The sequence below is a fragment of the Varroa destructor genome, unplaced genomic scaffold (assembly GCF_002443255.2).
Source record: "Varroa destructor unplaced genomic scaffold, Vdes_3.0 BEIS01000003.1, whole genome shotgun sequence".
Classification (NCBI taxonomy): Eukaryota; Metazoa; Arthropoda; class Arachnida; order Mesostigmata; family Varroidae; genus Varroa; species Varroa destructor.
Window position 1 is genome coordinate 6,495,104 of NW_019211456.1, and position 24,549 is coordinate 6,519,652.

At 40.4% G+C, this 24,549-nt stretch overlaps 3 protein-coding genes and 1 long non-coding RNA gene across 17 annotated transcripts; 1 reads left to right on the forward strand and 3 right to left on the reverse strand.

The window, feature by feature from the left end:
* Window positions 1-4,005: 4,005 nt before the first annotated feature.
* LOC111247888 (uncharacterized) lies at window positions 4,006-12,920 on the reverse strand. Of its 11 annotated transcripts, none has more exons than XR_015323610.1 (4): window positions 11,930-12,016; window positions 10,530-10,830; window positions 10,198-10,381; window positions 4,006-4,391 (listed from the first exon to the last, which is right to left on the reverse strand). XR_015323610.1 is itself a non-coding variant. In XM_086983448.1 (3 exons), the coding sequence occupies exons 2-3, from the start codon at window positions 10,799-10,801 to the stop codon at window positions 10,360-10,362; spliced, it is 294 nt and encodes a 97-aa protein (XP_086839574.1). In that variant the 5' UTR covers window positions 10,802-10,830; window positions 12,784-12,920; the 3' UTR covers window positions 10,106-10,359. The 11 variants fall into 11 exon arrangements, 6 of the variants coding, with proteins under 6 accessions (XP_086839574.1, XP_022655137.1, XP_022655138.1 ...); XR_015323613.1 differs by having other exon boundaries at window positions 4,006-4,407; XR_015323612.1 differs by having other exon boundaries at window positions 4,006-4,460.
* Window positions 12,127-14,396, forward strand: LOC111247886 (uncharacterized). The gene is made up of 4 exons (XM_022799401.2): window positions 12,127-12,372; window positions 12,912-13,043; window positions 13,244-14,023; window positions 14,199-14,396. The coding sequence occupies exons 1-4, from the start codon at window positions 12,288-12,290 to the stop codon at window positions 14,207-14,209; spliced, it is 1,008 nt and encodes a 335-aa protein (XP_022655136.1). The 5' UTR covers window positions 12,127-12,287; the 3' UTR covers window positions 14,210-14,396.
* A 95-nt stretch (window positions 14,397-14,491) lies between these two features.
* On the reverse strand, window positions 14,492-18,326 carry LOC147756453 (uncharacterized). 3 transcript variants are annotated; one of them, XR_015323615.1, is made up of 2 exons: window positions 17,752-18,326; window positions 14,492-16,665 (listed from the first exon to the last, which is right to left on the reverse strand). It is a non-coding gene; the product is annotated as an uncharacterized LOC147756453 (long non-coding RNA). The 3 variants fall into 3 exon arrangements; XR_015323617.1 differs by lacking the exon at window positions 17,752-18,326 and adding an exon at window positions 17,017-17,120; XR_015323616.1 differs by lacking the exon at window positions 17,752-18,326 and adding an exon at window positions 16,911-17,097.
* A 4,165-nt stretch (window positions 18,327-22,491) lies between these two features.
* LOC111248110 (uncharacterized) lies at window positions 22,492-24,297 on the reverse strand. Of its 2 annotated transcripts, none has more exons than XM_022799891.2 (3): window positions 23,851-24,297; window positions 23,402-23,534; window positions 22,492-22,930 (listed from the first exon to the last, which is right to left on the reverse strand). In XM_022799891.2, exons 1-3 carry the CDS (start codon window positions 24,073-24,075, stop codon window positions 22,659-22,661), a joined length of 630 nt encoding a protein of 209 aa, XP_022655626.1. In that variant the 5' UTR covers window positions 24,076-24,297; the 3' UTR covers window positions 22,492-22,658. The 2 variants fall into 2 exon arrangements, with proteins under 2 accessions (XP_022655626.1, XP_022655627.1); XM_022799892.2 differs by having other exon boundaries at window positions 22,492-22,927; window positions 23,851-24,293.
* Window positions 24,298-24,549: the final 252 nt, after the last annotated feature.

Genomic DNA, 24,549 nt, shown 5'->3' on the forward strand with positions numbered 1-24,549 from the left:
AATCTGGCCACTACCGTGCTAAGGAGACTGTTAAAGATATGTAAAAATCGATGTATCCACTATACAGTCGTCTGCTTTTAGTGGAATAGCGTTTGTTAGCTTTACACTCCACCTAACGTTTTTGTTGAGTTCGAAGGGGCTGAAACAACGAAAACAGCAAAGACCCGAAATGGCCTTGGCTGAGGGACGAATTAGATGTACCTGTAACCATTCGTACGGTCAGCTAATATCTGATAAAAGAATATGAGTTGAATGAAACGTAATCGATAGATGGCTTTCACGCTGAGATCTATCTTTTATTTATCAATTGTTGTTTTGCAACGTTGCCAATGGCCTATATATGGACGTTTTATGCCCTATATATAATCATTCGCCAGCTTGGGCTCTTATAACCGGTCGGTTTTCCATTAAGGAATTATTCTAAGTCTAACGGACGTAATACTTTGTGCTGATGCGCAGTGCAACGCATCGAATCTGAGGCGTAACGGAAACAATTTCTGCTGACAGATCCCCTTGTCACATTTACGGTGTTTGTGATCCTCTAATACTACTAGGCTGATTTATTTTGAGAGCCTTGTCGAAGAGGCTTAAGGTTCTACTAGACGTTTTGAAGTTCTATGGAATTTTAATAGATCACATGGTGACAGTTGGTGGCCAGGCCTTTCGCCAGTGCTTCATGCAGAAAAAACCCTATGTATGTACATATACGGTCACACGCGAGCCGTCAGTTCATCTTGTTCCAATAGTCTATTCGCGTTCAGATGCCAAATCGTTTACCTATAAATTATCTAGCCAATCTGAATAATATAAGCGAGGAAAATAATGAGTAATACTTTACTCTGGGGCAGGAAGAAGAACTCGAAATGACTCTATCCAGCGTGTCGTCCCGCTAGCAACGGACTAGTATGCATGGTTCCTTTGTATCGGTATCATCAGTTAACCCGAAATATATACGGTTACGGTTATGTAGCCGGTTCAGCGATTAATCTTATTGACGAACGGCTGGGCTTTGCCGGTCGTATGAGACCCATAAATGAGTCGCAGAAGCTTCAAGAGCGCAGCTTCTGTACAAAAAACGTCGCGTAAACAAAGTAAAGGTCACTGTTAAGAAGTTTTTTTTTTTTTGATGTCATTGTGAACAGAAATTCTGACAAACACCGCGAACCAGAAATGGTCGGCAATTTTGTTTCCATATCGAAACGTGATTTACTGCCATTATTAATCCTGGATAGTAAGTGCTAATTAGCTCGACGCGGTCGTTGTCTGTCTATTATAGGCGTGATGATTTCTGTGCGCGTTGCCACAGCAGAACGTGTTGTTGTTTTTACACCAGTTTTATGATGGTAGGACGGCCATTTATCTTGTTCGCTGTGCAAATTTTTTGTGTACGTTTACGCGTATCTAGCCGTCCGTCTAGAGCTAGGCAGACTCTCCGGTCGTATTCGTGAGCTTCTGTTTCCAGTATGTTGGGTGTGTATGTGTTGACCTTACGCAATACGACTGACGACAGATAAAGTTTTTTATATTGTTCCACTGCCACACTGAATGGACACCCAAGTAGCGGCCTCTATTGTCGCAAGACTGGCATTAATATCGACAAACTTAATGTCGATCATCTCTTACCTTGTAACTATTTTCAATAAGAATTTATAATAGCAGTATTTCAACTAGGAAGGTTAGATGAAATCGCAAGATAGTTATTATCCTTAAATAGTTGCAATGAAACATTTGTTTTCGTAAAATATAAGTAGATTTTAGCTATTATTCTGCAGTATCTGAAGCACGGGATACCTAGCAGTTTTGTCTTTTTGAAGCGCTCTGCCCCATTTAGTAGGTTTTGACGGATGTTTTGGCGGATGACAGGCTTCAATAAATGAAGCATTTCGACGAGACCACAAGACGCCGGTGTACAACTTTATCGCAACAAGTTCAGACTTGTGAATGAAGTGGCATGGCCGGTGTTATTCATTACGCGATTACGTAAGAACTACGATCTAAGTTAGAAAGCTACGAGTGAAAAGAACGTGTACTAATGAAGACTCTGCTTCTTCGTTGAGTCTCTGAGTTCAGCTGAGTTGAAAAAAGCTTAAAAAAAAAAGTTTAAAAATTACTAGCGGTAGTAAATCTGCTGTTTCATTTATATGCGCTCTCTAAACATAACGAATTGCTCTCCCGCTATTTGAGCGGGAAAAAGACTTCATTTTTGGAGGTTTCTAAATACGGTTTTTTCGCCACAATTGAGTCGTATGGCAGAATATAAAAAGTTGTAAGTATTTCAGCTATGCTCTTTGGTGATGTGATAACGAGACTTATAATACTGCGCAGTTGATACCACTTGAAAAGAATAAAATCCCTTCTTGAATATGTCGAGGACTCTCGTGACTACTTTTTTCCTTTTTTCTTTGATCTCACACACCAGAAGCCCATAACGCCAACTGATTTGAACGCGGATCTGAAAATTAGCCTAAGAAGTTAGTTACTTAATCACTGCGATAGCCCAACCTAGAGATCCTACTTTCTTCTTGTGAGGATATAAAAAGCGTCCCGTCTATAAAACTCATTTTGGTTCTCCTAAAATTCCCATTGGCAGAGTCCAATCTGAATAGGTTGTCTTCATCGGCTGGAATTAGTCAAAATTGATGAAAATATCAAAGATAGAGCGCTTGTGGCGATATAATTAGATCGTCAATGTAGAACGATTCGCTAAGCGTCCACTCCTGCTAAAAGACTCGATAATATAAACTGAATATTGAGCGTGTTTCTCCATGTAATTAGCGTCAACGGTTTTTAAGTAGCACCTAACAATGAAGAAGGTATAAGGTGAAGTTAGTGAGAAATTTCATTTTAAAATTAAAAAATCATGCACAGTCATAGCTATTGTTTGGCTTAGCATTAGCTCATGTTTTCCTCAGTTGGCTCTCTGTGCACGCATATACGTTAGCTTTCTCAGCGGACGATGAAGTTCTTTTACATTTTCCCCCAGCTCGTATCTGCCATGTCACGTTTTCATAAATGTGAACTTTTAGCTCTGCAACGATACGTCGATTTGTTCTAACCCTATTGGTGTTAAGTGCTTTATTTGCTAAGTTGTATCGTACCTTGAAAGGCTGACTTCGAAGCTGAAGATACCCGTTTGTATGTAACTTAATTAATGACATGACCAGATAATGTGTGCTGTCATTATTAAATACTCCTTAGAGAAGCTTAAAATAGACCGCTAATTAAGTTTTTTTTTTTTCGAATATGTAATAAATAATATCTCACTTTTCGGTTTTCAACGTTACACACTAATGAATTAAGAACAAAAATCAAGGATTTTTTTGTGTAACATGAACAAGAGAAATAACATGCGCGGATTCACCACTGAATTAGCGCTTATGTAAATTGGTACATGCACTTACGTGCACGAATGGTACTTCTTGTTAGGCCCGATGAAAACAATATTAAAATAATACATTTTGATTAGTAGCGATTCTTTTATCAGAGATCAGTAGTGGCCATAATTGAAGTACAGGCTATTGCAGCACCTAACCTAAGTAAATCATAAACGATTCTGCTTCCTTTTATTGCTACAAACTGTTCCACAGATAGAATTTCTCGTCTCTTTTTCAGTAGTCGTCGACGGTGTACTTCGTTTAGCGTGTCTCAGAAGAGCTGAAAAAGCACTAATTTTTACCTTTGAAGAAATAACAGGGCAGTGCGGTTTAACGAATCAACTCTTCGTCAGATCATTGTGCGTCTTCTACGGTTTGTGCTATTTATTTACCAGTGTTCCACTTCGAAACAAAAAAAAAAAGAATAGCAAACAACCGTGGCTGTTCCAAGGTGATCGTATTTAGCAGGAAGGGGTACGAACGCGTCCTTGATTTATGCTTGTGATTTACAACTATCTTCCTTTTAACAAGTAAAAAGCGGGAGAAAGTGGCTTCTTCGAAGGTTCCCACTTTTTTTTTGATACTATTTTTATTATTTGTCAAGAATCATATATAAAGGATACGCGAACGATTTCCGCAAATCCATTGGAAAAGATTTCTCTTTATTTAGGATAGCAGTATTATATAGCGCATATACGTTGAACCGTTACGTATTAGTGTTCGTCGTGGACATTTTTTTGACTATATATTATAACAAATTTGAAATGATTGATATGGGCATTATTTGCTAGTGGGCTTGACTCTCGTGTACGACTGGGGTCACAGATAACTAAACAGGCAACGTGAACACCAGTTTGACAATCGGCTTAATGATATTGTTTCATTGAACATTCTTCCAACGTCAATGTACTTTGCGCGCGTCCACTGGCTTGAGTTTGAAAAATGATTCGGTCGTTCTCTATTAGATCTGCTTCTGTTTCGTGCCTCTGTTCCTCGACCCGTCCATCTCCTTCCCTCCTGAACGAAACATCAACTAACAACAAATTAATGTCCTGATCAAGATTGCAGGGCCACCACTGCGTTATGCTGAAAGAATGAGATCTATTTTACATTATTCGTCTGGCGTTAGTAGTTAGCGCTGACGGTGGCCGCACCCGTTGCGGTCTGAACGTTACACTACAAAGGACTGTATGCACAGAACGAGGAAAAGCAGATTTTGTCGGCCGTCAGAAATAAGCACGCGTGCCATAACAATGAACTAAATACGGCTGTAACGAACAAGAGATAATGCGTAATTAATATCTGCTTGAAGTTCTACGGATGAGGTGCGTGATGCAAGATGACAATACTGAAGGCATTCTACAGTTCTCAGGGTGGGAACTCATAAATGGCTATTCGTTGAGCGTCCGATAGACAATGTAGTGGGATACTTTTAAAAACTGGCACCCCTGCGACGCTTGTTGATAACTTGTTGCGTGTAATGTATACGTACGTACGTACGTACGTACGTACGTACGTACGTACGCAATATAGACGTAGCGTCAACAACCGTTGGCACCCTTCGAGGGCTATATCGTTACGAATATCTCTAGATCATTCAATTATCACTTACTGAATAGCCCCGACCGACTGGGTATGAAAATAACTTTATTAATAACGAATGAGTAATTGTATTTTCGTGTTGAAGACTCGTACAACAAACGAATTGGTTTCACTAATTGGGAAGATAACAACAATGACTTCATTGTTAACAGGCATACTGGCATATAAATGATATCTAAGGTACATGAAGACCTTTGTCTCTGTTCACGTGGAATAGATTTACAGGATTATGTGAAAGTATGTCAACGCTTCGAAAGAGGTCTTTTCGACCGCTGGAGAGCCTCCGTTTCACGTCTGGCGACGTACCACGAAATGTGAAAATAGTTATAATGAAAACTGATTCAACAGTGAAATGCATCTGTAAGCCTTCAACATGCAGTTGGTCAATGACTAATCATCCCATATAACTAACCGACGACTTCTTGTGTGTGTGGGTGTTTGATACAGTATGTTTGTTCGTGCATGTGTACAGCAGGATCCTTCCATTCCAGGTCTGCGTACCAAACGCAATCGCTTCTTTATGGTTCGTCATAAGGCCCTTTTTCTGGACACATTTAGCCGTCGATAATAGCACGTGTAATTTATTAGGCCGCGCGACCTCTCATATACCGACCGGGTTCGAAAGGCCAGGTTGCTAATTGTTCGACTAATCCTAAATGTGCTATTTTCTTATAGTCGATAGAACCGTTCGAGTGGTCGTAGTAAACGGTCCTCGCGGTAGCCTAGTGGATAACGTATTTGCCTGCTAAACTTAGGAACACGTTGTCGTTTAGATTGAACTCGGGCGTAGACGAGCAGGCAGCCATGCATACACATACAGAGTTCGTTTCATGCTGGGAGCCAGCCGTCTATCTGTCTGATGGGATGCCTTACGGCGATACCGTACCGAATACGCGTACGCCAACGCTATGCTAAATAGAGGAAAAATAAAGCGGCATTACGATACGCTGTTACTTATATGTTGTCCAGTCCTATCGCAATAACTTCCGTACGTACGTAATAAATATGCAGGCAGAACTTTTTGACCGTAAACGGACTTTTGCCTCACCCTGTATTTATCTAGCCAGTACGTAGATCAACTTCTACAGTCAGGAACACTGTGCCTATGGTAATTTCTACAGGCATGTCAACACGATATTACCATTAGACAACGGCGCACGATTGAAAGCACTGGCGTGCGGTAATGTTTTCGTACCAACAGGCCCGAGATCCATACACTATCGTATCTACCAGTGTTTTACCATGAGAAACATTAATTCCGCCCTTGCACAATGTTTGTAACCGTTTTACTTTCAGATGGTCTTATTTGGCAAAACGGAATATTTCCTAATTAATAAACGTTTTTTTTTTTTGTTATAACAATCTTCGCGGTTGTTGACTAACAGTTTTCAGCGTTGTTGCGTCGTGGCAGACTCCTTTTACTGATATCTCTCGAAACTCAAATATGAAGCTAGACTAGACATTTCTCGTTTTGAACAGTAAACAAGCCCATCTACTCTGTCTGTAATGATGGAACTCAATAATTGATCATTTTCGTAATACATCAACAAAAAAAATCAGGTGCGGCATTCAGTCAACGACGAGATTCAATTTATCATACCTGTCCTTGCGTATGTTTTGTTTATATGTTCATTACAGTAAACACAAGGTAAACCTATCCGACGTATGGCTTCGCAGCTATTTGATGAGACGATATTTACGCCCATTTTAGGCCCCTCTGTATAATTTTGCGAGAACGACTACTGTTAAAGCAAGCTATTGTTCAAAACTAATTGAAATTGCTATGACTCTCAGGGTGGAAACGTTGTTCCACGGCGTGGCGATGAAAATTCGCGTCGCCATCTGATGCGCCACGTACATATCGGTCAGCACCAGAAGCAGCGGCGACGCCGCAGAAGCGCCTGCTTCTACCTACGCTTTTTACGGCCATCTACCCGCGTACCAGCAACGAGGTGGTTCATTGTAATACGTAACGACCGTAATAATGCTATGTCCTACGTTGTCGTATATACACATAACGATGTGTTCGCTTTTCAAAATAATTTATATAACATGTGTACGTTTTTCTTCCGTTGCACGTGCTGAAAGTTCGTACGGCTGCGTTCCATCGACAGCTGATAATGATAGGCTGTTCATTTATTTATAGCTTTAACAAATACACGACTTCGCGTTGTGGCCCGTCGTTGCTTAATTGCGATTTTCGAATATTCCGGTGTTATTTTTTGGCGTGAACTGGCCTGGAAAACGGAAAAGTCTTTTGTGGAAGCTTTTCGTCCGGCCCAACCATCTGGTTGAAAGATCGTCGTCAACATAAAAGCTTTTCAAAAAAATACTGTGTATGTCATTTTCGAAATAAAGTTCGCCATTTTTATCTATTACTCCTGAATGAGTAGGGAATAAATTGATATATTATAGAGATACCCACACGTAAAAGTCGCAATACTGCGAAGCTAGGTTCAGCTGTGCATCTGCTTTTTGAGTCAATTAAAAATAGAACCTATCCCGCTACGGCTTCACTCTACGGCTACACTTCAACGGCTCATTACTAAGCCTATTTGTTAATTATGGACTTCAAACGAATGGATTATTAGTTATTGGTATAACCTGATGCCGTTTTTAATTATTTTATTTAATGAAACCACAGTAATCTAACGTCACCCTAACTATATTGCGCTGGATTCATAATATAAAGACACATACAATTCATCATAAAAAAAGCAATCCCATAGTAAACAGTCCAATACTAGTTTCACCCTTGGAAGAGCAGTTGTTTCATCTAGAAGTTACTTGCAGACTAATAGAAATCCCATAGTGCTTTATCCTCCTCCATGCTAAGTGGCAACCCTTTGGAACGCTTTCGACAAAATGGCCAATATAATTTTTCAAAAAGCAACTTCAATTGACGTTTTTGTAATCGTTGACACTACCCACGACAATGCAGAATTATTTCACGAAATACCGTTTCCACCGTTTGATCATGTCAACAGCTTCATAACTAGGCGATTTATTCTGCTACTATATAAAGATACTGTACAAAGCTTCTAAGTTGACTAGAAAATCTCAAGTCGTTATCGTTCGGTTGAATTCCTTCGTTAAGATAGCAGCTGTTAAGGCGAAATGCCCAGTACGATTCCTCGACGGTTCACTAGCTTGAAACACTGGGTGTCTGTTTAATGTTTCAAATGCCGCTACTTCCAAGGCGAGACCCGTTTGACGAGTTAGAACCTCGGCAAAGATCGCTCCATTGGCGTAGCAGTTCGAACAGATACTCCATCCACACCACATTAATTGGAAGTACAAATGCACCCTTTTTAACGATCGGCACAAAAACGTACTCTTATCCACTGTCGAATTTCGTTGGCCCGGAGGAACAACAGGGATGCAGCATCACTGCGATCGGATGGGCTAGATACGGGCAACAGGACATGCTGTCCCAAACAACGCGACGTACTTTACGTTGTCCTCTTGCAGGGCACCATCGTTGATTCACACTGTGTTTATGAGTAATGAATGTATTTTCTGTCGCTACATAACGTCGTACCACGTTGAAAACTTGAGATAATACTATTGCAACCATTACAAACGAGGGATCCTCGAACAATTTGAAGGTCCGCGCCATGAAGGCGTCGACGCTTTCCATGGCGGACAGGGACCCACACTTTGCGTTCAAACCATAAACGCTTTTCCTTTTTTGCAATCGAGGACCTGTAGATGAACATAGCCTTATTCACTATCGATTCCAAAAAGCATTTAAATAGTTTGCTAGATCATTGTTGAAAACCGTCTATTTTTCAGTAATGTCTCTAAAAAAGTATTGGCTTCATCCAAAAAGTATCGGTATTCATGTTGTAGGTACATCATATATAAGGCGAGTATAACACGGACTCTTTGCTGGACGATCTGATTAATGTTTCAACTTTTTTTTGCAACGAGTTTTTACGTGTACCAATTGCTCGTCGACGACACTTCCATTCGAAATGGCGACTGAGCCGTGAAACTCTGCTGAAAGCATCCACGCTTACGCTCATAGCGGATTAACAGGAAACGAATTAGTCACAGCTTACGCAGTGATCCGAAACAACGATAGAATTACTCCCACAAATCAGGATATGGCGCTATTTGCTATGTTATTAGATTTAAAAACATCTTCGAGTGAAACAGCGGCAATAAGTAATAACAAAAGCGATGACATCAATGTGGCCTAGAATAACAATTCTCGTAACCCGTGGAGTGGAGAAGTTCACCCGATAGTGCCTTATGTTAAAAAAACAAGGCGGAAAATTACCTACTTTTCTCCACTTAACACACTTATGATGTTGTGTTTATATTATCGGCAGCGTTGCTATGTGAGCTGTTACTACATATACAAATTACAAATCGACCGGTAGAAATTAAAAAGGTTTCTGTTGCAAATTCGTAGAACTTCGACACGAACAGTTCAGCTCTTGGTGGCTTATTTGTAGCCCAAATAAAACTCTTGATAGCTAAAAAGTCAAGTTTTTGCGCGGCCCACATCGGATACCTCGGCTCCTTATAAAACTGCAGACAGTAATAATGCGCCTGGCTGCACTCTATGAATAAGGGAAGACTAGGGGAAAAAAAGCCGATTTTACAGAGGGCCACTTTATTCGTTGTTTCAAGTGTCTAAAAATGAAAACCAGAATCTCTAATATTGTTGGCAAATGCAGTTAGAAATAGACGAAAGTATTTAGATACGCACGATCGGTGAAATCTTATAGTATACTCCAGTGAAGAAAAGGGGGCAAAAATCGATTCGCTTCGGTATCTAACAGCAGAGGCATTCTCTGTTACGTATTACGAGATATCCAATATGCCCCAAGAGAGAAGTAGTTCTGTGTAGAATTTACGAATTTATCTACAACTAATCCGTATAGCTATTCGTTATACGGTGCTTGTTTGCTCATGCCATATTTCACAGGTGTACTTGCAATCATTATTATAACGTACGTCCTAATAAATACGCGCCTACTAGGCGCATCGAATAAACCTTCTGCTGGTATCGAGTTCTTTATTAGTGGAATTGGTAGTGATTGTTCTTGCAAACAAACACCACAAACGCTGTTGTAGCTTGTCTAGCTTAGAATATAGATAAACAGTAAAGCAGCCGATACATTTCAAAGCATTTTCTTATTTATTTCTGTACGATGTTCTGCCTAGAAGACACCACAATAAACTAATTTAACGAATGGTACATATTTACCTTGACGATACTGAAGGGTAATGTAAAGGCACACTACGTATATAGACGTAATTATACGTAACGCTGTTGGATTAGATGGGCTCAATACGTAAACCACAAATATCCGGTTCGATAATTAGGGCTCTCAGCGCTGTTACTGTTATTTGCTACTGTGTGTTATCATTATACCCTTTTCTTGAGAACCCTGCAAAAAAGTCATAGTTATTAATTTTTGAAAAAGAAAAACAAACAAATAGCTAATAATCTAGTTCAAGGATGGGGCTTAACTTTGCAGTTAGGATCGAATGTGTGTGGAAGAAGCTTCTAGACCTGAAGAACCTATTTGCACCAACCTCTGTATTGAAACCAGCGACCTCTCAATAGTGTTCTTCGGGGGCGAAAATGCCTTCTCCAACCGTCGCAGGATCCTGCACTTCAATGAAGGCGAGTTTATCTTTTGACGATATCTTTTTCTTACATTGTGAATACAGTATTTGTGGTGATACTCCTCCGCCGTCGTTGGCAATTCGCAGGGTTCGATTGACGGTAATAAGGTGGCGGGTGAACTTAGTTCGGCCGACGACGGCGCAAACTCATGAACCGTGTCGTTTAAAATAGATGGCATCTTTCCGTCATTCTTACCATCGATATCACCTAATATAGCAATAAAAGCACGAAATCAAAACGTTTACGTCTGTATTTATCTTAATGCTAGATGAGACTGTTTTCGAATTGTTCCATTTATCAGATAGCATCACAACGGCCAGATCTGGATCATTCATAGCCGAACTGCCATATGAAGGCTAGTTATTTCTAGAACGAGAGAAGAAGAGAGAGATTGAATGACTAGTGTAAGCCGCAAACCAAAGCAACATTTTCACGGTCCCTCGTCCTGATCTTTTTCTCTTCCTAATGCCATACTCGACAGAACTAGATTGTTTTCTGTGGCATGCCGCCAGGTTATAATATAATACAATGTTCTCGTACACTACAAGAGCACAAGCACACGCACACGCACACTACGTAGCAAGCATGCACAAAAAGTGGTTGCTACAAATTTATCTCACATTACGAAGACGGGCAAAAAACTTAGAAAACAATATTGACCTCGAGCTTTCGAGTACCGCTTGTAATGTAACTATACTTCGACGTTATTTCGTAATATTTGGTAGCTGACGCGCTCTAGTAGTAGAACACTAAATTTTTATGACCGGCGATCCCTGCTGATCCCGTTAATTACAAAATTACAGCCGAAATAGACGTTTCCAAAGGAACACAGAATTAAAATAATAATTGCGAATCAGTACGGAAATCGCTTTGATCGAGTTTGTTTTTACATTTTCTCCGTTACTTACAATAAGCATGTATGTATACCGTTCTATTACGGAAGCTCACCTTGCTGACTTCCGGCCCTAAACCTTATTATAGCAAATTAGCGTAATATAGTGAAAAATATAGCAAAATCGATTCCGCCAGATGTATTTTCGAAATACTTGCCAACTTCCTCTCGTTTGTTCGAATAAGCTTTGTTGTTCGTGCCACCTGATGGGTTGTTGTTACCATCAATAGAACAATAACAAGCACGTCACATACGATCGTATTTTCTATGATACAGATTAATAATAAAGTAGCATTCTAACGTCTCAAGCACGTTCAGTCTGATTGTTTTAGCAATTTCAGCCCCAATGAAGGCTAAGCCTGCCGCTTCTAATCGTTGTACATAGTTTAGCCGTTGCAGACAAAATTGCTTTACCATGCATGTCTCTAGCTACATAGGAATGAACACTGAACTTGGCGCTACAGAACGACCCTCTTGCAGGACGGCGTTAACTCGACTGACCCTTCATTCGATGTGCATACTTCTTGACCAGACAGGTGCAATAGTTCTTGCCACCTGTTGCACACGTTTAGTGAAAAACTTGTCGTCATCATCGCGCCAACGAGACCCATTATTCGATGAAAAGGCGTCTGCTATTGCCGTGGTTAGTGAAGGCGAGTGGCAGTCACTCCACGTAGGAGGCCATACCAGCAGGCTTACTTGCCGTAGACGCTAGCTGAAGCCGTACGGTCAGCTTGCATTTTGTGTACGACAAACTCTATCCAACCGAACGATGGACGAACCGAAATTGAGCAAAAAACCGTCGACCAGCGATCTCATCATGAATACTCTACGGGAGATGCCCAAAGATAGAAAAGGTGAGGAATATAATCGCGTGGTCTCTCGGGTACCATGGGGTCATTTTAGGCCCACGCAGACATTGCTACTCGTGTATACAAAGTGTTTTAAGAAACGCAAGGGAGCCTGCCCACACGATTTGCAAACCGCTGATTTTGTGAAACGCAAGCACAATTGTAATGTTTTAATGTTCTAACTATGTGACCTGCTAGGTGTTACCGGAGCCGACGCATAATTAAGATGTGCGTTTACGATTGTCTAAAGTTCCACCAAGCCATACCCTTTACTGTGTTTGGAGAGATCTAGGCTTTTCTCACTTTTGAAATCGTGGTCATGGTAGCTTACGCGATTCCCTTCACACGAAAATTAAATTCGAACAAACATAGCTGTGTATACAATCTCAATGATACGATTCACCTTGAAATACAGACCTATTTAATGGCCGCAACGTATTATCCATCGGTGAGAATTTTCGTCGTTTGAGCTAAATCGATACTAGATACGACATAATTATCTAACTGCGTCGTCATATACTCTCAATTCGGTTCGATTCTGTTAGGACACAGCGTACTAAGTCTGAAAAAAGCGATTCTAGAGTCCAACCCTGAAATAGGAGACTCCAGGTTCAACACGCGCTTCAACAAGACTATCAATACAATGCTCGAGAAAAATCTTCTCGCAAGGCCTAAAGGTGAGATAATTAATTTTGAAATTAGAAGAACTGCTGGTGATGCTGTGAAAAAATAGTCCATGCTATTGATTTAGTGTTTTGCTGTATTCAAATGTATTAACGTTGTAGAAATTAACAAGCTGCTTAGTAAACGTGTGCGTAATTGTTCAGTCAAACTGGATCACGTTATTTGCTTGATGTCTATGTCTACCTGTTTCTAGGTGCGGAGGACGCTAAAGGAGCCACTGGTCGGGTAAAGATTGGCGAAACCAAGTCGGATAAGGAAAGAGAGAAACCGAAGGCTGCCGCCCAAAAAGACCAGGATGGGGCTTCGACAAAAAAGTTAGCCAAGGACAAGGATGAAAAAGAGGAGACTATCAAGGAGAAGGATCAAGAGAAGGTGACCAAGAAGACCGGAGTTACCCAAGACGATAAAAGTCCAAAGAAGGCAACCGTTCTGAAAGCCTCCAAAACCGACGACGCTGAGAAGTCCATGGGTAAAAAGGCCACTGGCAAAAAAGCTTCGGCTAGTACTGAAGAGGCAGAGTCTCCAGAGAAATCCGTTAAACCAAGAGGACGACCAAAGAAAGTCCAGAATGGGTATGCTAAGGCTCAAGAGAATGGCGACGGACCGGCAGAGGAGTCGGCAAAGAAACGTGTCGCGCCGAAGCCCGGCACTACCAAAAAAGGTGCTGAGGGGGCTCCTGCTGAAACAGAGGCTCTTACCGCGAACGGTATGAAGAATGGCACAAAGAAGCACTCCGACGACGAGGGTAGCGAATCTGTTGCGGGTCCAAGGCTACCAGCCGAGTCCAAGAAAGGCCCCGCCAGAAAAAGAAGTCCTGTCGATAAACAGGCGGAACGCGAAACAAACCAAGACCCGTCCGACGACATCGGTGCCAAACCTGTCAAAAAAGGAGAGCTAAAGGCACCAAAAGGCCGAAGTAAAAAAGATGGTTCATCTGATGGCGAGCCGGTCAGCAAGAAAGCGAAGGGCAAAGGTAACTTGAATGCTACAACACTTTCAGTGTACAACGTTCGCAAAATTTGTAAGGTTCCTTTACGTATCTTGCAAGTCGTTCTTAACAAAGAGTCATTATGTAGTTGAAGTTGTTTTATTGCATGCATAATTTGGTTTTCTGATAAATTAACAAGGTGTTTTCTTCTGATTTTCAGGGAAGAACTAGTTATGGTTTGTCGGATTTTTCAGAGAAAACTAGTTATTGTAACCTCAAGTGGGTATAAAGAAATGGTTTATGTATATTTGTAAACTTTGTACATCATGGCTATAATAATGTACATCGCTAAATACTGTGTTATGATTGTTAGGCAACGAACGGCTAATGGTAATAAATTTTTCGTGTGTCAATTGTATATCCTGGTCTTCGCGTTCAATTACCAAGCCGATAATGTACGGCGCTTGTCAGCTAATTGTATATAATTGTCACTTATCATAAACGTGAACGACATTATAATCATTTAACATACACCCTTTATTTTATATGTAATTTCTGTTATATATGTCAGAGAACGGACGAGCTCAATTGCGAGTTCTTCGCAGGTGACGCATCCAGCTGAATGTTGCAACAATGTTTTCATGATGAAGAATTTGTAAAGGCCAAATCGGCGAAAGGCATTATCGATTTACGCCACAGGCAGGCAAAATGAAACCTGTTTAGTTTAGAACTGGGTTTTCTCCGGTTTATATACAACAATGTCCTCGTACGCTCCACTCACCTATCTTCGTTAAAACGCAGTAACACGTTCGGCGTTTTGTGTACTTCAATGAAAAATGATGTTGTCAATGTCTGTAGGCTGAAGTAGTGGGAATATCTGACTCGCATAGTCAATATCCAGTATTTGAATTTTCTGAGTTGATTCCTTTTTATTTACATATCTCCGAGATCGTTATTTCTTCAGGGCGCTGCCTGTGAGCGGCGTCGGTGACTATGCAAATCCTCTACAGACAACCCTGATACCATCTAGATATTGAAAAAACAAGCGTATAGTTAAAAAAGCTAGAAGGAGCTCAAAGAAACAATACGAATGTATCCGTCGAATATACATAAAAAAAAAAAAGTCTTCCACTGCTATCAGTTTGTTGGTCTGTGTCAAAGCGCGGCTTTAACGTCTCTAACGGACGGACGGCCTTCTCTAGCAGATACGGCGAATGGCTGTTTTGCGTAAGATACGTCAGAACCAGAAATAACGTTTGTACTCACTGAGTCTATACATCGAATTGAAACGACAAAATTCGCTATTCACGCTAGAACGCGTCGAAACGTGGGGCAGCCGTTAGCGTGCTACTTACCGCTACAGTTTTTCAATTGGTGTTCCGTGTGTTTATTATAATGATGAAATTCCAGTAGCGATTTGCGTACGAACGTTAATCACAAACAAAGTTCAAAATGGTAGTATATTACAGTACAGTCATTTTGGTATTCTACACACGTATTTTGGGTACGTCAAGACCAGCTCGCCTCAACATATTCATCCATTGTATATACTGATCCCAGATTCTAGTTTTGATACGACACGAAACAACTGGCCGTCTAGACGTCGGAACCAACTCTAGAAAGCATTAAAACGTATATACAACTGGGTATGGCGAGCAGCGCATGAGATCACTTTTGGCTCAAGAGATAATACCTACTTGGTAGCAATCTATCTGTAACGCGTAGTAATAAAATCAACGCTACGAGAAGTGGTGCAGAAAAGCCAAGCGTGTCCTCTGCTGCGGAGTGCAGGGATGCGAAGTCGCACGTCTTCGCATCTTAAATGTTGAATTAATCGTCGTGGCCTTATTATAATGACAAGGCCTGGTAGGCCGCTGTAGAGCAGTTTACAGGTAAGGTAAGCTGTGGTACCGTGCTATGAATTATTTCACAGCAAATTTCTGATAGCATGACAAATTTAACGAAATAATTCAGTTTCAGCCGCATTGTCTTCTAGATAACGTGTGGCTGTTTGCAAGCATAAGCAGAAGAAAAAAAACGTTTTGTTTACGCGTACATATGCAAACGAGGGGTACGGATAGTACTAAATGTTACCGTTTGCTGCTAACTTTAATTCAGTCTACGGATAACTTTAAGCAGAAGAGCCACGCCACAGCCAAAAATGATTTGTAACAGAATTCTAACACTAACTGCAGAAAAAGATTTTTAAAGGACTTTGTATACGCACTACCTGCAAAAAAAAGGGGGAAATCTAAACCGCCGTAAACGTCCGGCTTAACAAGCATCAGTCCGGTTCGAAGTACACATTTTTGCTTCTGGAAACCGATAGGCAAACCTGCCCCACCGGTACCATTAGCGTGGCAATGCAAAAAGTCCACTCCTTTCTCTATACAAAATAATTTAACATTCGTACATCAACGATCTGGACTAATGCTAGTCATCAAATTGTAACTCGAGGACTGATCGGCGATGACTGACTAATTGCAGGATAATATCGATTGATTTTCGGATGTTGTCCTGAAGCATACGGCACTTTTCCAGTACATCGAAAAATAAAGCATAATGGTCCTGCTGATCTCCCAACGACGCTACGAGAAGTTGATGCAGAACGACCATCCAGAAAAGCTCTTCAGAGTGCTGAAGCATCAAGTGAAGATGTTCCAGGTGCCTGTAAAGAGCAGCATCATCTGTAACAAAAAATGCCTAAAGTGAATATCTAGCCAATGTATGAAATCAAAAGCATGACCTTTAAAAGTATCGGCTTTCCAGGATTGCATAATAGATATATTAGTAATACTTTTTTGGCCATTTAGTAATGATTAAAGACTGAAGAAGAAATATTTTTTCGGTTCATTGGTTTGCGTGTTCGAAAAGGCTATCCTTTCATGGAACAAGCTTCGTCCTAACTAGCTGAAAGGTAATTGTCCGCTACTTTAGCTGTAACGCCGCACGAAGCACCGAGAAGGTTCCAAACGAAGCGCTGCGTGATTTAAGGAAATACGTCACTTTAAAGACAATCAATTGAAACAATATTTTACATTTCATGCGAAATCTAATGTATCATCGTCATAAACATTTGCCTATTTTAATCACTGTTAAGCAGAGGACTGTTTCGAAACGTGGCACCTTTCGTAAATAGAACTTTACAGACACACGCATGACACATGCGTTGGGTGAGACGACTATTACCATGTGCTTCACAGTTGTTCGTACATCCCTTCAAACTCTCTTCACTCCGATGCTTAAGCCGTCCACATTACCAAAAGTGGCATTGACGTTGGGTTCGCGGTATCTTCGTCATGGCGAAAGTGCACTAACCGGCTTCAAGGCCAAAGTTGGTCAGAGAAAACCAACCCGCTCTTCAGTCGCCCAGGATAATTCATGCCCAAGTTTTCCTACTATTATTAAATGCATTATAAGGAAGCACTGCAGGAAAATTGTCATTCGGTATAATGTCGTGTTGCACAATGAAGAATTACATTTATGAAACAATAACTATTAGCCGAGTTATAGAACCAAGAGCCAATCTTATGGCACTCATCAATCAAATTTGCGCGGCTTTTTTCAAGGTTGCGGACGCCACCTTCTTTATGAACCTCACCATGAATCAGCCATCACCTTTGATCAGCCTAGGAAAGTTATGTGCTCTACGTTGCGTATGAACGTGACGAATGCTCTATTGATATCTACCACTTCAACCACTGTCAAGTGGAATGGCAAAGGATTTTTCAAGAACATCAATGAAGAGTTTCCATATTTATGCTAATACTTACCGAATATCTGATGCGGGATGAGAGCTTGGAGCGTGTTTGTCATTTTGGAAACACTTTAAATTGACTGAAAGCACTTGTGTGTCACTGTCTCAGCATCACGTATTCATTTCTGTTTGATGCTAACTATCTTCATCTCTATGCACCTGGTGCACGCGCTTATTATGCCATAACTCGTCACAAAATATAAGTCCTGCAGATGGTAATTCTTGTCCTATGCGAGTAATCTTCTGACGACAATTCGTCAATAACGTATAGAATCTCCGAAGAAGTCGAAATAGACTTGTTGCTTTGGATCGTCTCAGTCCGCTCGATATTTCTTCATTCGTGTTCAGCGTTAGAGTTAGCTTACAAGCGAACTATAAGTAGACTGGCGCTCTTTTCTTTCTAGTCCGGGAGCAATTGTAAGCTTTCGGTATTGCTTCTTTACTGCCGGCAGTCTACAGTTCTGTGTCTGATGGAGTCGCGCTGGCAATGCGATTCGCGCGCGTCGCGGAAACGGTGCTCCATCGGAAGGCGCACAGCCAGTCCAGCAGCGCAGACAATCCGGCGGCATCGACTGCAACGCTCAGTCACATCCGAGCGCCGTCAACGTGCGAGAGATGCGAATATCTAACCCGTCAACCCAGCTGCCGAATAGAAGAGCTGCGACGACACACCACGGATGAAAAGCTTACTGGCTCGCACAGCAAAACATATAGATATCGCCGGACAGACAATTACTGGCTGGCGCGTAGACATAATAGAAGCGTACACTCACTGACGACGCTCGCTCTCAACGGCGGACGCGTTTGACTAACTGGGACACTGAAATACTGATAGCGTAACTGAGTTCTGTAAAAGCGCAAATTGAAGAACGCGCCGAAAATCATTATAGTAGTCGATGTGTTCTTCTTTACTCGCAAAATGATAAAGGGCATGGAGGTATATCTGCAGACGGAGAACTCGGTTGTACGAGTGTTAAAACGTCCACTAGGACATGCTGGTCGAAAATGGCGTGCGAAAATTTAAAGCATTACTGTAGACCAGGAAGGGAAGGCTCGCCTTCGATGGCATAAATGTTCTGTGTGTAAAGGCTTTCGGCTGGCCTGGCGCGAAAATATCTAACTGGCTCGTAACAAAAAAAGGCCTCGTGAAGAATCGCACTCAAGCGGCTATTTAAACCGGTTAACTTTGAGAGAGAGAGAGAGAGAGAGAACGCGGAAGAGGAAGCGTCGAGTACAAAACCGGTTTTTAGAGCGTCGTAACGTTTTGGCGCCAATTGATTCACAGTAGAGTTCAGTAGATACGGGCTAGCCTAAGTTAACAAACTACAGAACCTAACCGTTTGGCCACCTGTTTCCCTTCCGTCTCGTGCCTACACACAACCTCAGCAGTGAGAAGATAGAGTTGAATAAATTACAACGCTAAGGATAATTCCACCGGTGCTTAAGGGTACGAAGGATTTTCTCGTGCGTAGTCTACATGTAATAATATGAGGTAATTAATTTTAATTATGAAATAATTAAGACGTATAAAATAATAGTAAGTAACACAAAGAATGTAAATATTCAGCTCTTTCACGAAAATGTCGGCAACGAGTCTATGCAATGATACGCTTCTAATGGCATAGGCTGGTCATTTAATATCAGCAAGATATATATTCTACGCCCAGGTAAATTCTATATTTGTTCTTATTCTTATCTTATATTCCATATACGATTGTTTCAGTAACTCTGCTGGAACGTACGCTGCCTGAATCCTGTGTTTGCCATATCGTCAGATATGGCGAAAATCATCGCGATTTACCATATCGTAGTTCAGTGACCTGCCGAAGATGTACAAAAATAAAGCCTCATTGCGAAGGGACGACGTTGCGTAGAGATCATTAAGTCGTAAGTTTTCAGGGCGTAACCTTCAAAGACTGATCCGATTCGAAGAACGCTTGTAAGCATGGCATTATTTGTTGTTGTTGCGGCAATCATTCTTTCACAAAAATCATGCGAATGGACTAAATGCAAAGGCGACGTTGATTGATTATCAATCGCGGACCTTTTGCGTCAACTTGTATTATTCAAGGTTTTAAAAAATTCAGGCGTAAATACAGTTACAGAACCGATGATATTCGCGGCGTTGTCTCAGTAGGCTGCCGCTAGAGGGAGCAGCATTAAACATCAACGCCATTCGGAAATTATTGCTTTTCCGTGAAAAAATGTTTTGCTGCTCTATTTAATGCTTGTGTACAATCGTTCTAAGTTGTAATACCAACTAAAACAATAGGGAATTTCATTCTATGTATGTGAGCTTTTTTGAATTACTCCTAAAGCCTTTCATCAAACGATCTTAGAGTTAAAAATAAAACCAGAGAATGATCCTTGCAAGTTACTTCTTCCCAAACACTATCCAAGCTCAATTGTGCTGTAAAGCATTTGTTATTTTCGAAGAATGAACCGGGCAAAAATCTTTTCTAGCTACTAGTCGAGTTATTTGGCTAGTATCTACAACAGTAGATATTCATCCGTGGGCGGGCCAGCACCTAAAATGTGTCCAACATAAGAGCTATCTACCAGACATTTATACGCTTTTGCACAAAACTTCAAATAGACATGTTCGATGCTCATTTGCTAGCTTAGTACAATATTCTGGTACAATATTTCATCAGTGAGTCTTCTAATAACCTTACTATCTCTCGTGCAGTATATACCATGTTTATGTACAATATTTATAGCTACCACCGACATGATGCGACCAATACACCATTAAAGAAAGCTAAAACACCCTACACAAACATGAGTCTTAGTAGACTTAAATCTAAGTCATAGATGTCCAAAAGGACTATGTAAGACTCAGAAGACGAAAAAAATAGAAGTGTATAGTCGAAGTAGTAAAGAAACGACGGATCAGAGTTTAGGAGATAGTATGTAATGGTTCATCCAGAGTAAAGCAAGCATTTGAATGCTTTTTCTAGCATGTCTAACAGGGCCACATCATGTTATTATAGATAAGCTTACCAAAAAAAAAACACCCGATAAGTAAGGAAAACGTGATACAAGGGTAGGCTTCTTTTTAATTTGATCGATATCCGATCCATAAGTATTCCGGTAGCTAGCTTTGAGCGGAGCTGCTTAATACGTGCCTGAGCATAAAACGTGTGAGTGCTCAGTGAGGCTGTAAAAAATTATCGTTTCTGGCAAACAGTTAGCGTTGGATCGTCCCTGTAACTACACAACAGGATCTTTCATGGTATTAATTGTGTCTGTAAAATTTGGCTTACTGAAAGACATGGCATTAGAAAAATCAGTCTAACCTGAATAACAAGCATAATTTATTTCGTTCGAACATGGAGAAAATTACAGGAGAAGAGGGGGATAAAGAAAAAAGTATGACCGATAATATTGTCGCAATGCTTTCGTTCTGGCATAAAACAATTGCATATTGTATCTGCCACTATTTTTCTTGCGGAAAATGAAAGAACTCACGAGTCAGTGCTCTGCAAGTAAAACAAAGCAATCAGAGTGTAAGACCTGTTAATTTTTGGTATTTTACTTGCTTTGCTCTGTTTAGACCTTTTACATGGGAAGGGAAATTTTGCATCTATTCCTAGAGCTATACGTCTTTGCGGATAGCGTATTTTACTATAAGAAAGTCTTTTTTGACAATTTGACCAAGAATATTATTTTCGAAAATCTCCATAACGATGAGCCGGTAACGAGGTCATTATGCTTAGAAATGGGTGTTAGTCGAGCGCTTATAGAACTTTGCTTTGGAAGGACACCCAAGGGCATTTGACTGGGACCAATAGATGGCGACCTGACGTTATCTGGAACGTGCTTAACCTTAGGTGAATTGCTCAGCCGTAACATTACGAGGGACTGCTAGAAGCCAAATTAAAATTAGGTTAAATAACACTTAGGTTAATTTAATTGCGTAAGTGCATTTTTCTAGCATAGCTGCAATAGCTTTTGGATTCAACAGGTGAAAATGTTCAATGTTCAAAGCGGAACAGTCGAACGACGGCCTACGGTTTATCATCTCCCGTGGCCAGGTACCATCTTCAACTTCTTTTCGATAGTCGTCATATCATTGCGGAGTCTAACATACAGAGCTACTGGTGAGATACGATGCTTATTGGAACCCTGTCTATGTTTACCATTAATAGGCAGTATGGTTCAACGAATGCCGTATTGGCTTGCCATATCAGTATTTGGCAGATGCGAGAATATATAATTAATGTGTTTGCACTATATTTAAATTTAATTAACTGGAAAATAAATATGTAATGCTAGAAGACTTAGTGGTGATTAGGAATTTGAATGTTTGTCCAATTATACAAAATCTATAAGCGCTGCAGAGCCTATGACTTTTCTATTGACCTGATTATTTTTCCATAAGATCTTGGCAAACTACAGAAAAACAGCAAATGAAATCACATCTCCTACTCGTTTGTTGTACGCTCAAGAGACGCTGCGTCCGTTAGTAAATTAAAATTTTGTACATAGTACGCTTGTTTTACTAGCCACTGGATCATCTATAACTAGAACCTACCTATAATCGCATTAAAAAACATTTTACCGCCAGAAGAAGCCAGCAGCTTTCAGTGGGGACACTTGCTTGCTTAATAATGGCTAGTGACAAAACCTTTCATGAATCTATTCCGCTTTTTTCTTCCTTAAATTTAGTAACTGGAAAAATAGTTTGATTCAGTACCTAGATATACTCTGAAAGAGCTCGTCCGTAAAGCTATTAGAAATTAAAATCAATCTATTGATGCAGCAATCGATGTTTTATTTCGGTCTGTTTTTATACCGAGCTCGAATACGTCAGGGAAAGTCATCGAACTAGTTCTTTCAGGTTATTAGTTGAATATTTGTTTTGGTTGTTTTTCAGCATGTGCAAGATATGACATCGATCTTTCTAAATATGAAAGTACTTTACATATCGTTGTCACCTTGTCTAATTAGATCTAGAGATACACCAAAATCGCCAATCAATCGCAGAATTTCTATAATGCTAGCAGCTTTCTTTTGTATGCTGCCCATTAGCTCCGAGCCTCGTTCAAGTTCAGCTTCGGTCCACTGAGAGACGCGATTATGAATGTCCGATATGCCATCGAGGGGCAAAAATTCACGCCGGTACCTCGTGAGGTGGTGCAATTGGTCGACCATATCGCTGTCCATAATCAATGAGGTGACGTCACCCCCTGCTAATGTCAACAACAGAAATAGAATGACAACCGTTTAATAAACGTAATAATATCTCAGCTGATCTATATTTATTTAGACGAACGAATTTAGATAAACCCACTTGGACGAACAGTATATAATTGTACAATTTGATGATTCGTCTTGAACTTCATCATATGGAAATATCCGTATAGAAGCCTCTATATATATATATATATGAGACCATTATAGATTCCGTATAAACAGCGGCCCATGATGGTTAAGCTACGATTTAGGAGGAGCAGCGGCATTAGAAAACACCATCTATAATTCATCGTATATAAATTATTATAACCGAATTCGTATTTAGAATACTTTTTGGTGCATCTCACATATAATACATCTAGTCTCTATATCGCACAGATTCTCATCTGAACGAAGAGTAATTTTTTTCCCGGTCTAATACAATAGGTTAGACCCGTTTAAAGTGCAAGTATGTTTGCGATACTTACCCCGCGAACGAGTTGGGAGTTCTTCTAATATGCCAAGAGTACCCTGTATTTTACTCTCGTGGAGAAGAGAAGCTTTTATGATTCGTTCTTCGCAGGGCTTCGGCAGAACAATTCCGTAGTTCTTCTTTAAGATCTGTGTTGTAGAGTGCAGCAGAAAGGAAAAAATTAACGGAACTCACATTGAAACATTAAGATCGCTCCTTGTTTTGATTCCTTGTAGATGCGTTGGTGATATAGTTTGTCTCTATGTGTTCCATAGTGAGACACTTTGACTATCGTGGGGTGTGTTCTGGAATTCACTACTTCTATTTCTTTGGCTAAGTAAAAAATCGTATTTGAAATTGTTAGTTAGTAAAATGAAAAAATTGTTTTTTTTTTGCATTTGTTAAATTGTATTTTTGATGTATTATTTTCGAATGCCACAATAATTAGAACATTTATCAGCGTACCTCAAGTACGTTAAGCGATTTCTGTTCAGTGCGTTTTGCACGTTTAGCGTTTGCCAGGGTCGACCGACCGCCATAAATAGTTGAATTCATACACGCACCTGAGATAATCGATATGTTTGATAAGTTCATATTTAACAAAGAGGTTTCGTCAGATGAAGTTAAATCATTTGAGTTTCCAGTTATTAACTTGCGGCCACCTTTGGACACGGCTGACGAATTCATCATCGTTGATAAACTGGCACAAGCCTAAGGAAATTAAGTTGGCTCAAGATCTCGTAACTTTCTAAGCTGCACGTAGTATTTCGTAACGAAGCGAACCTTCTAAAAGTTCATATTTAGAATTAAAAAAAACAAGGAACTTAATTCAGTAGTAAATAAACGAACGGCGCAGGAGAGCAGCCGCCACCTTCATTCGAGTAGCTAAAAAGCGCGCCCACCTTTCTACTCTTTCTGCCTGAATGAATGAATTGCGCTGGCCGTCACAGCAGCGTCCAGAGAGAGAAAAGCTTCTCGGCTAAAAAAAAAAACGATAACAAATAGAACAATCAGCCATAGGAGACCAAATAAAAATCAATGAAATATTACATTTTAACATAAACACTACAACAGGAACGTTTTAAACTTTACAAAGCATACTTCACCTTACAAAGTTTGTTACCGTACACGATGTAGATACGTAAATTATATATTATGTAATAA